The 13,182-nt window shown below is 34.6% G+C and overlaps 1 protein-coding gene across 7 annotated transcripts in view; it reads right to left on the minus strand.

Moving 5' to 3' along the window:
• Nucleotides 1-13,182, minus strand: part of CSMD3 (CUB and Sushi multiple domains 3) — a 1,186,048-nt gene that overhangs the window by 250,002 nt on the left and 922,864 nt on the right. For all 7 annotated transcript variants that reach the window (XM_070221725.1, XM_001915960.5, XM_070221729.1 and 4 more), the window contains 2 exons: nt 10,418-10,556; nt 6,934-7,121 (listed from right to left, as the gene is read on the minus strand). In XM_070221725.1, the coding sequence (XP_070077826.1) occupies nt 6,934-7,121; nt 10,418-10,556 (327 nt within the window). The remainder of the gene's footprint in view (nt 1-6,933; nt 7,122-10,417; nt 10,557-13,182) is intronic.

Here is a 13,182-nt window from a genome sequence, read left to right on the forward strand (position 1 = left end):
ATAACTCTGGAAACATGGCAGTTAACAATCAGAAAATATTCTGGCTCTCATGGCATTTACAGTTTATTAAGAATTATAGTAAATAAATATTTGCAACTGTGTTGAGTATTGCTAAGGGGAAGCATTCAGGAACCTTCCTGAAAGAGTTGACGTCTAAACTGAGCACTGAGAGATGAGTTGACTAGGTGAAAGAGAGATGAGGGGCACTAAGGCAAGCAGGTGTACCGGAGCGAGCGAGACGGAGAAAGCTGCTTCCTGAGTTTCAATCCAAAGCTCAATACGTTGATCTTCTCCCAAGCACATGCGCACATGCATGCGTTTTATTCAGACTTCACTATAAAAATTGCTTCCCAATCCAGGGAATTATGTTTCTCCCCGGATAAAATATTCGCACACACTCTTTTCAGGAAAGAACACTCAGGGTGAATACTAAATTGAGTCACTAAGAATGGGCTTTACTGCTGCAGGGGCTGGTTTGTATATTTTTAAGAATAAAACCTCACGTTGAACCTTTCCTTAAACAAGCAGGAAAACACAATGTAATTTTTAGGCAGAATATCAACCTAGCATTTATAGCTGGCCTTCATGAAATTGAGCTAAGTCCCTCGAGGGAAAGGGAAAGATTGAAATTACTGTTTAAAAGACTTAATCTAATCTCTTTGACAAGTCTACCTAGCTAAGATTCATTTTTTGAAAAGTTTGCTTTTTACTCCTTTAAAGTTTTCCCAAAAGTTTCTGTGACAGAACAGTAAATCTGTAACACAAACATCCCACTTTTTGAGGAAAGGGAAATATGGTTGACAAATTAAAAATATTGCCTCTACAAAATTTTATATTGCTAGCCTCATTTTGAGAGGACTCATTTATTCCATTATTATGCTTACATACTACTTTAAATCCTTGATGAACAGCTTTCAATGAATAATACTGCCCTTATTTGTTTGCATGGATGCCATAGCAATTACATCGGGAAATTCTGAAAAGACCTGGAGAATCTATATATAAAGGTCTAGGCAGTGGATGAATAGGTGATTTTAGCTTTTGAAAAGAATTGTGAGGGGGGTCGGCCCGGTGTCCTAGTGGTTAAGTTTGTGCCCTCTACTTTGGTGGCACAGGATTCACAGGTTTAGATCCCAAGCACAGACCTAGCACTGCTCATCAAGCCATGCTGTGGCATCATCCCATATAAAATAGAGGAAGACTGGTGCAGATGTTAGCTCAGGGACAATCTTCCTCAAGCAAAAAGAGGAAGATTCGCAATAGATGTTAGCTCAGGGCCAATCTTTCTCACAAAAATAACTAAATAAATTGGGTAAACATAAAAAAAAATTGAGGCAGACAAATTGGTAGCCTTATTTTTTATGAATAATTAATTTTATTTGCCTTAATAGTAGTTTGCCTACTGAATAGATCATAGGTAAAAGAGTTCCTGGCCCTATATTCTCCAAATAAAGTGCATCAGAAGATGCATCAGAAGCTGGAAGACGGAAGTGAGCATAAGCAATAAAGCTTATATCTTACCTATGGCTTTTTTTTTTCCATTTTTACAAAACATTTATTTTTCAGATTTTTTCTGCAGGAAATTAAAGTATCCTAATGCTTATTTTAATGAAAAAGTTAGACATTAGAGAGCCGAGAAATATGCCCTGAAGAAGATTCAGTTGGAAAAACTAAAGCTTTACTATGCTCTTTTTTCCATTCATTCAGGAAGACTGATATATACAATAAAAAACAGGAAGTTGATATATACAATAAGCATATAATTATTGCATATATGTAATAACACATATGATATTATAAAGTTTTTATCATACCTTGTACCAGGCATAGAGATAACTAAATAGTGTTTGTTCAGTTCATACTTAATGATTGATTTATAAATAAATTTCTTTCTGGGCTAATAAGAACCTTAAATATTTTTATTATTAAAGGGATTTTACTTCAAAGTTTATTCCCATATATAGGTATACACTCATGAAGGGACAATTATGAATAGTGTCTTCTGTTAATAATCAAAAGTACGTATATATTATTTTTGTTTTTGAGAGGTGACCAGAGTATATAATATCCAGCTGCCTGTTATTCATAGAATAGTGGACATGTGTGGATGGGCATATACTTGCTAGCATGACTTCAGCAACTAAGAGCTAAGCTCCTTTCAAGCTATGCATATATTGTAGTCCCCTCATCTGATCATAATCAGTCCCAAGAGGCCCGCCCTATTGGAAGATGCAGAGTTCACATATGGCCAGATCTCCCAGGGTCCTTTTTGAGAATAAACATAAACCATATATGCATCTCTTATTCTGGAAAATATTGCTACAATAGAAATTCAATGATCACCCCCAAAATACCTCAGAGTAGAGTTGAAATGTGGTAGGTTGCTCTTCGAAAATATGTCTTACCTTAAATTGATATTAATTTAGGAAGTAATTTATGAGACTTTTAATGTTCTTGGTGCAGGTGGCTAACTTATACCATATATAAACAACTATCATAAGTCTTTCACAGTACATACTGGTGCCTATAAATTGACATCCTCTGTCAGCTAGAGAACCAGCTACCAGGAGGTCCCCTTCAGTAGTACAAAACTGTGTATATTCTCTCTCCATCAAAATCAATATATTTTGTTAAAATAATACAAAGCACTACTCTAAGTAACATTTGTATAGATATTAAAATTATAAATATTTAAGACACTTAACATTATAACGTAAAATAGTGTTAATATTAAAACAATGCAAATAAAAGCACTGTTTAAACTCTATTTACTCAACTGTAAATATTTACTCAACTGTAAAAATTCATATCACAATAAGATAAATGGAGACTAGGCCTAATTTAAAGTCTTTGGGGACATTGCTTTCAAATTAGCAAAACATGTTCCCTTCCACCCCAAACTTCTACTTCTCTACCCCAATTTACTATTATCTACAACACTGGAGCATATCCATCGTTTGCTTTATGTAAACATAAGGTGATCTTCCTTCCAGAATCCATGCTAGCAGGCTTGTATTTTTGTGACGTTTGAATATGGCATTCACTCATTGTTCAAGTGCTTTGTTTGCACAACTACTATGTGTTTGCACACAACCAAAAATGAGATTCAGTGCCCATCTTTAAGGAGGAAATGGAGCGATAGACGTGAACACAAACAACGGCAACTATACTCTGGTGTGAGCTCTAAAAGAGGTAAGTGCTGGATCTATGGCTTTTTAATTAATGGCCTGATAGCATTATTTAGAGTCAGTCAGGACTTAAAAACTTTACTTTTTCAGTGCTAACAGAAATCATATGCTTAAGTCAAGGTATATGACATGTATTACAAATGACAAAGAAAACAGTTTTACTCGCCAAGGCCTCCAGGTACGTCAACTCATTTTGGGAGTGCACATTTTATCTTGAAAATTCTCAGATATTTGTCTGTCTATGGCAGAAACAAACATAAAGACCACTTTACCAGCTTTAGAAACTAGACAATTAAAGAGGTAATATTTTTTAAATAGGATAAGAAATAGGGAGGCTGATAAGAAAAAGATTCTGGAGACCTTGAGGTGGGAAATGGAATTTTCCCATGGACAAGGGTTTTGAGGACCAGTCCAGAGAATTAATTAGGTTGGATTTGGGGAGTATCATGAACTCTGTCCTAACATGATAAAGAAATACCATCTGGAGTATAAAATAGGACCTCATGGAATTGTGTGTAAGAGAGTGTTGGTGTAGTAGCTGAGTATGGTCGGGAGTAGCTGTACGGTCCAAGGAGGAGAATTGTAGTTCATGGGATGATTAAATATTTCTCTCTGCCTGTACTCATATTTTTATTGGTCTTTACTCTTATTGGTAATAATACTTTATGTCGTCTTATGCAATTCATTTTAACAATCTGATCCTCAATTTCTTCATTTGTAAAATAGAAATAGCAATACTTATCTCAGAATTCTGTTTAATATTTTTTGTTGTATTTATGTGTGCCTACTCATGAGAAGGACAGAGATAATGCATTAAAAAGAGCTAATCATTTTACCTAGAATAGAGTAAATATCTAATAAATAATATTATCTTTTTTTTTTTTTTAGTTTGCTTCTGTGGCCCTTTCCTATGGCATCATAAATCCTAAGTTTTTGGAAATAATGGGACATGGAAGTTGATCAAGCTGGGAACTAGGAATGGACATACATTTAACTGACATATGGGCAAGCACTTTAACTTAAGTGCTTAATTTCATAGATTTAGTACAGAATGTTGCATAGAGAAAGGATTGTGAGGCCAAGTCCAGTTTCCACAAGAAAGAAATCTGTAATAAATTAGCACCCTCCGCCCTGAGCATGGTAGTATTTGTGACATTCTTCTTGTATCTTTTATCGTCGCGATCTCTGGAAATGTTTTACTCAATACTAATTCACAATAAACTTAGCTCTACCGTTTTCCTCTCTCTCTCTTTCTTTTTTTTTAAACAGGTCTTATTTACAAGCCTGTCAACTTGCAGATACAAGTAGCTATTCCTAAAGAGCAAAGTTCTCATTTATGAAATACAGGACAGAAATTTATCTTTAAGGTTTCTTACATTTCAATGATGTTATTATTCTATGATTCTAATTATGTTTTGATTTAAAACAGAAAACACCTGTTTAAGCTGCTCAAAACCCATCAACTAAATAATTATTGAACAATTACTATGTGCGGGTACTATTCTAAGGCACTCACTCTATAGTGGTGAATAAACAGAGTTCTTGCTCTGAAAAAGCTTGAATTTTAGTAAACGTGTGGGGAATTAGTGAAGCAAAAAATCTAAATAGGTTTATAACAACTAAAATTCTACTACCTCAAATCACCAAGTCCATGTTTCTACAGGGAAGTTCTAGCAAACATTTAAGAAACAGATGATACCTATCTTACATAAACTATTCTAGATACTAGAAAAGCGAGAATGCTTCCAAAGTTAGGCAGTTGTATAATCTTGATCAACACTCTGTAGACAAGGAAAATATAAGGAAGGAAAATTATAGACTAATCCTATGGTAGTAGATCAGGGATAATACATTTTTTAACAGATAGTAATAAGTCTATGGCAATATATACCATAATTACAGAAAATTAATGTTAGTCCACTGAAATCAGCAAGGTATTTTAAAAATAAAAACTAATGAAACAACTGGTTTTAGCCTACGAATGTAGAGATTTTTTTGGTGTTTTTTGTTTTTTTTTGCTGAGGAAGATTCACCCTGAGCTAACATCTATGCCTATCTTCCTTTATTTTGTAGTATGTGGGCTGCCAGCATGTGGCTGCTAACAAAGCAGGGTAGGACCACGCCTGGAAACTGAATACAGGCTGCCAAAGAGGAATGTGCTGAACTTAACCACTAGTTAACTGGGGCTGGCCCTGTAAAGATGTTTTAACGTTATAAAAGCTAAAATATAATTTACAACATTAAGAGCTTCACAAAGGAAAATCATGTGATATTTTTAATAGCCGATGAAAAAGCAGTTGATAAAATTCAATCCCTTTATGATTAAACAACTTTTAGTGAACCAAGAATGGAAAGAAATTTCCTATAGTTAATAAAGACATTTTGAATAAGAGTGTGGACTCTGGAGCCCACTCTGAATCATATCTTAGCCTTGCCATATGACTTTGGGCAAATTACTTTGACCTTGTTATGCTAAAACTTCTTCACTCATAGAGGTAAATGATTTTTTATATGTAAATAACATTGAAGTGTCCCTGAAAAGGAGTTCAAAAATGTGAGCCCTTAATAAACTGCCACCAACCAATAGCAAACATCATACTTAAAGGTAAAACATTGGGCGTATTCTCTTTAAAATCAACAATGACACAAGAAGAAAGAGATCTGAAGCAAATATGGCACAATGTTAAAGTTTGTCAAGTTGGATGATAGATACTTTGAAGTTTGTTTTATTATTCTATATAATTTTCAGTTACTGAAAGTATTTCATAATAAAAAAAAAAAAGCCAAAGGCTGGCCCAATGGCATAGTAGTTGAGTTCGCGCACTCTGCTTTGGGAACCCAGGGTTTGCAGGTTTGGATCCTGGGAGCAGACCTACACACTAGTCATCAAAGCATGCTGTGGTGGTGTCCCGCATACAAAATACAGGAAGATTGGCACAGATGTTAGCTCAGTGACAATCTTCCTCAAGCAAAAAGAGGAAGATCGGCAACAGATGTTAGCGCAGGGCCAATCTTACTCACTAAAAAAAAAGGAAAAAAGAAAAAAGCCAAGTGGTAAGTAATAATTCCAAAGTATGTAATTTCAGAACTCAGTTAATAACTTAAGATGAATAATCAGTATGTCCTTTATGGACTCAATTATTGAAAAATAAATTTTAACTTTAAACAACCAAGACCTAATTTTTTCCTACAGTCATTGAGTACAAAACTTAAGAAAAATATATTTATAAATATCCAAGGCATTGTAATATTGATTCATTTAAATACTTGCAGAAATATGCAAAAATATTATAATTATCACTGTAGTTTATTCTCCCTGTTCTGAATATTGACATATTTAAATATCTTTAGATATTTTTTGAAACATAATTATCACTATGCCTTATTCTCCTTTATCACTGAGAGTAGTCTCTGAATAACGATATTTGTGTTAATCTTCAGCTTCCAAAAAAGAACTTTGTTTTTTAAAAAATATTTTGTGGTCTCAGCCAACTCCCAGAGTATGCTAATTGCTAATTTGATTACCTGATACATTTCCTTTGGTAGTAATTAGGGAAATGCTACCTTCCTCTTACTGATAAGAAAAGTCTACAATGAGAGCTCTTTTATGAGATGAATTGCAGGTAGTCTGCATTAAGAAATGCACATACAACTAACCATTGACAATGGCCAATACAAAATTATTCTCCTATATAAAATATTCACAATTTAAATCATGATGCTAAAATCAAATGTTCACGTTTACCTTTATATTCTAAATGAAATCCAGTGTAACTAACAGATCCATCACTCCGAAAAGCCAAATGCATGTTATTTGAGCTGCTTTCTATTCTCTCTGGTAACTTGCTGTCTTGAAAACTTCCAATCAGTGGGCTGTTACTGTCTGGTCCATCATATATATAGAGGAAGTCATAGTTTGGTTCTATGCTAAAACTACAAAAAGGAAGAAAGAGAGAAGGAAGCACAATGGTTATTACTAAGGCATTAAGCCTAATAGTCATATAATCATATATTAATTGAATAAATATCTTTAAAAATAACAAAAGACCCTGTCAAAATAAGCCACTTTGAAAATTCACCTGGCAACAACATGTGGAATATGAATATCAATGCCACAAAAGAAAAAAGACATCTTGATATTTTCAAATATTTCTAAGTTGGCATTGCATCTACAGGCAATACAAACGATTGTATAGCAAATCGTTAAGCTGATGAAAAAGTACAGAATTTGGAGTCAGAGATATAGGTTCAAGCCTTGCTTCTGCTCATTAGCTACTTATCCTTATGCAATTTACTTTATATCAGTAAAGTATGGAAGATATTACCTATGTTTTAAAATATTTATCCAGATATTTTACATCATGAAAACGCAACCTCTTTTTTCTTTGTCAATGGTACTATTTGCTTTAAACTTCAAAATTTATGAGCAGTTTTGTTGTTTTAAAATTCAACTCTACTTATCAGACTCGAACAAAAGTTCAAAATACAAATTTGCATTTAAATAACTCAAATGAAACTGCACATTGTATTAGGCATTCTTTTTCCTGAAAGTAAATATATTTTCTTCTTTTACAACTTAACATAGGAGAAATCAAACCAACGCACTATCTGTCAAAATTATACATTGTGTGAACAAGGACATTTTAGCATGTAAATTATTCAAATCAATATTTTAATAGTGTAAAAGTCTGCATAATAAACTTGCCTTAACAATCTTCAAAAGTACGAGAATTGTCCCATAATGATTATACAACCCACATATTTAGAAGGCAGAAGACACACAATCATTCGTCTATTACCAGCTCGTAAGGTGGCAGAGAAAAGGATGGACTTAAGTGGGTCATTAAGAAAAGTCAACAAGTTCATGATATAAAATAAAACTAGTAAAGCTTGCCATTGTTAACTTCCATCAGTGGAGAAACCACTCTGTCAAGTTTTATCATTTTTGCATCTAAACAAGAAACTTGTTAGATGAAAGATATTATTTCCAAATCTACTGGATTTATACAGGTTAAGTTTCCACAACAATTCTAATCCTTTAGGTATGCACGTATAAGGTGGGGGGAGACTGGGTCGTTTACTTGTACATAACAGTGGCGAAGAAAGACTGAGCTAATACAGAAGTTCCCAACCTTTCCATATACAAGGAACCCTGTAACATGAGAAAATTGGAGGACCACCATCATACTGTTATATTTTGTTTTAATTTATTCAATAGTTTCATAAGTCTAATTTAATTAATTACTCTTGAAACCTTTCAGTGAATATGGGGCCTGCATTTTGGTAACTTTGCTGCAATAAAGTAGAAATCAGAGGACAAGCCCTTATTTCATTACTCTTGACCCCTGTTCTCAAGTAAAACACAATCTTTCTGAACATCTCTTTCAACATTAACGTTGAGGAGAATTACAACTTCCTCACCTGTCTCACTGTTGGGAGAATCACTAGAAACAAGTGATTTAACTGATATATTATAGCGCTATGTATTATCCTTGGAAGGCCAAAAGCCTATTTAACAATGGATTGCAGTACATTTCTTTTTCATTTCTAGTTTGGGCTTAAATAAATATTTCAAAATACTGATTTGTAACTTCTTGGAAAATGAGAATAAAACAAAAAATAGTCTTTTTCTAGGAAATTTTAGAATCCTAGCTGTAATGAGTATTTTTCCTGAAAAACTAGAAAGTCAGTACATTCTAATAGTACTCTCTATTTTACAAGGCACTTTCATAAATACTAACTCGATCTTGTCAATAATCCTGAGATATAAGGAAGGGATTATCCTTGTCACTTTCCCAATGAGTAAGTACACTAAGGCCCTGAAACATCAGAGGTCTCTCCAAGCTCACAGAATAAATGACACAGCTGGACATCAAATTCAGGTCATGAACTTCATGTAATATGGCCTTCTACCACTTAGTTATTAACTAAAATAATTTTATAAGTATATTAAGCCCTGTATCATACCTCTTGACATTTCTAATGTCTGTACTGCCGTTTCCTCAACTATAAGAATGGAAGTAATAGTCCTTACCTCAGGAAATTGTCTTATAACTGGGTCCTGCCATATAACTAACATTATCTTAACTGTTATTTTGTTATTGTCAATTATATATGTATCACTACAAACTATAGAAACAAAAATTCCATATATTTACACTTTAAAAAATTTTCACGCATTCAAATTATTTCTTTAATTTTTTAAAAATCCGGCTTCCATATATTAGAAAAAAATGCATATTTAAGCTTAGTATTTTACATAAATACCAAACAGCTTGGACACACTAGCAGAAAGAGGTGTTGTGTTACTAGGGTCAATGCACATCAGTCTTGGACATTGAAGACTAGGAACACTTCTACTTAGGACCTCTCTGAGTTGCTCATACCTAACACTCCCATTTAAATCTTAAGGGGAAAAGTTAGGGCAAGTTTTGTGATAATATCTATTAGCTCTGTGTGGGGACACAGAGGCTCATTCAAATAACTAACTTCACCAACGTAACATAGATGACAGTGGCAGAGTTAGGGTTCAACATCAGCCACCTCCTTTCCTACATAAGAAGCTGCATCCTCCACTACTTCAGTACTAAGCTAACCCTGCAACTGACATTGCTAAACGACAAATGTAAATTCTGGAACACTCCTGTGTAAAGTTCTATCATGAGACAAGTTCTGCTGAGAAATCATACAGAGATGATCCATCAAATTCTGCTTTGCAGGCTTGACTTCATGAGACCACCAAAAAGGACGGTAGTTAGAACATATGTCTTCCCAAGCCCAATGGCAGTGCTGCATATATGAGTATTTAGACGCTTCAAAAGGGTTTGGGTGGTGCACACGTGGGAGGAAAAAATCCTTGAAGTATTGACCTTTTAATCTTGAAGTTTAGGAAAAACTGAATTTTTTGAAGCAGTGATGGTTAAGTACAGGGAGGGAGAAAAGTTTATAAAGGAATCACATTTCATGAAAGTCAATAAACCATTCACCTTTAACATGTTTCCTCTACACTGGAATCTGGTGAAGATGCTCACTCACCACCAGCCCTCAGAGCTGCACTGGCATCTGTGCTATGATACAAGGCTTTGCAAACTGCTGACTATGAAGTATTAGTATTGGAATTAGTAAAAATAATAAAAATGTCATGTATAGAAATAAAATTTGCCTAGTGCAAATGCTAAAACAAAATGACCAAAAAGATTTTTTAAACATGGAAATGTACAGGAACTCACCTGATAAATGCCAAGGAGATAACATAGTCTGCATTGACGGTGATGGTCCAGTCACAGTCCCTGCTATGGGGATACGGATGAGGGAAGTTTGGCGAAAGAATAAACCCTGAAGATCCTGTTAAATTTCCTCCACAGGGTGCTTTAATTTAAACAAACAAAACCCTTTAAGTAATTAATAAAATTTATCAGCTATCAATATTTGCGAAAACACTTCTCTAAAAAAGTTTTGGAGGTTTTGTACAGACTTGACTTTTTATAGTACTGGATGCTTGAATGCTGCATTGTCTTTCAAGAAAGACTATTAAAATATTAAATACATACATACATACATGAATACGTTGAATTTAGCTGCTTTACTGGCTTCAAAAGACAAGAAAAAATTATATATATATATATTTCTCTCTTTTATTACTATTTTGTTTCATGTAAAAGATAAGCATTTAGAAGAGGGGTAAAGATCATCTCCCCATGGTTACTAAGAAAAAGTCTGAAGATCACTATAAAAGGTTAGAAACAAAACAAAGCAAAACAAAACCTCTAATAATAAGTAGAATAATAGGATATGAGATAGTTGACTCATTTTCATTTCTTCTCTGGTAGCTTTTTACCTATTTATGGAGGAAGAGGCTTCAATAATAGTTAATGAGTGAGAATGGATAATTATCTAAGAACCTACAGCACTTGCATTAAAAAGCTGTTATACTAATTAAGATATTTCTAAATTCTAGTTGTCTGATTTATTGATGAAAGTGGACAGTTACTACAGTTATCATTGCAGCCCCAAACAAAAGTTTGTGTAATGCTTCAATGGAGAGGCTCAAGAAATTGTCAGTGAAATTCAGAGAACAGAATCTTCAGGGGATTACTGTTGAAGTCTGTTAAACGTAGCTTAAGATAAGAAAACAACATATTCCACGGTGCTGGTAGCTTCAGAGAGAGATTGCAATTGGGATTCTCATGATCTCATGATGTCTCCTAACACATAATCAGCACATCAGCATTCTTCTCTTATCTGAGTTTTAAAATTACAGTTTTCTCAGATAAATTTTACCATCCAGTTATAAGGCATACAGATTCTTTTGACAGCATAAAACTGGTTTTGAAAGAAGGAGAATTTTGGTTCTGGCAACATTTCAGATCTCCGTTCTTTGCCTGAGTCTAGATATGCAAAATCATCCTTAGAATTTGGTAATTTTTGCCACCTAATTATGGATGTTCACTATTACACCTCTCCATGCCCTTCTACCCTTGACTTAGTACCTCAGTCACAGTAGATGACCTCAGCTCCTACTCTACTAAGAATATTTATTTGCTAAGACTTAATTTATTCATCACTTCACCTATCACATGTTCATTTTTGTCATATCTTATCAAATGATTAGACAAAAACTATCTCAAATTTCTGTAGTCTTTCCTCTTCAAACTCCAACGCCTCCTGAATATTTCTCTCTACAATCGGAGGATAAAGAGTTCCTCCTATTAATCAGGATAACACCCTCAACCTGTCACATAATCCCTCTTCCTTCTCCAGAACTTCATTCATTTACCTCCTTTATTCTCTCTGGCTTCTTCCCCTTTGTCCACAGACATGCTCAAGTCTCTTTCATCCTAAGCATAAAACAAAGTTCCCTGTGACCTATTTCCTTTCACCTTTTTTTCAACCAAAAATGTTAAATTTTACCTGATGGTTAAGAAATCCCTTTACCCCTTTTGTGTTTGGTTAAATGGCTCAATGTGAGGAACTGCACTTCATATGACTCAGAGAAGACCCACTTATCATGACTTAGAGAAGACCCCAGAAATAAGTCCTCCTCGTTTTCTTATGGCAGACTAGACACAGCCCCTGCAAATTCCCATTCTTTGCCCTAATTGATAAGCTGAATTGCTTATCCCCACTGATCAATCAGAATAAAATGCTTGTAATCAAACTTGGGTTAGGCTTCTCTCCCTCCTCTAGGACCCTGAACTTTGCCCACCCTCAGCCTTGAGCAAGCACGCAACCCCTGCTGAGGACAGACTGGAGGCAGAGCACAACATTCTCTGATCTACTCTCCAATCTGTCCCCTTTCTTCCCACTTCCCCACATATGCTTCTTCCGATCCTCTTGTATATAAAAGTCCTGTTGCCTAACTCTCGAGCTGCTTGTAGGGCTCATGGTCATGTTGTTCTCCTTATCACAATAGTAGTTCCCCTACCCATACCCTGTAATAATTCCTTTTGAACAAAAGTCTCTCCTTACTTATTTCAGATTTATTTTTAATTTTCACAACTAAGTCTTCTGAAAAGGAGATCTAATCTTAATGTGTCTTTCTTCACCTATGTGCTACATTTACCTATAAGCAGACTAACATGATTAGCAAAGTAGGTCATCAGTTTCGCATGCTATTTCTCAAAGAAAGGCATCAAAGTATTCCTCCTGAGAGAACTTATCTTAAGGCTTAGTATTTTTTTTTTATTTTAGATTATATTTAGAGAGACACAATAAACTTTTTGTTGCTTAGGGACTCTAGATGTCTTCATTTGGTCCTTTCTCCCTCTCATTCTGCCTCCAGCCGTTGCTGTCTCCCTCAGCCTCCTTGCCCCCAACACAAATGCTTTTTAGCTCACCCTGAAAGGACTTTCGTATTGACTAATAAAATTGAGAATTTTCTGCCTTTATCTTTCTCTTCACATCTGCAGTCATTCTTAACTATTGACTTTCACCTTAAATTCATTCTCCTTGTTTTTGGAAATCTACTTCTAATTTTCTTCTAATTTCTTTGTGC

This window comes from Equus caballus, chromosome 9 (assembly GCF_041296265.1).
Source record: "Equus caballus isolate H_3958 breed thoroughbred chromosome 9, TB-T2T, whole genome shotgun sequence".
NCBI lineage: Eukaryota > Metazoa > Chordata > Mammalia > Perissodactyla > Equidae > Equus > Equus caballus.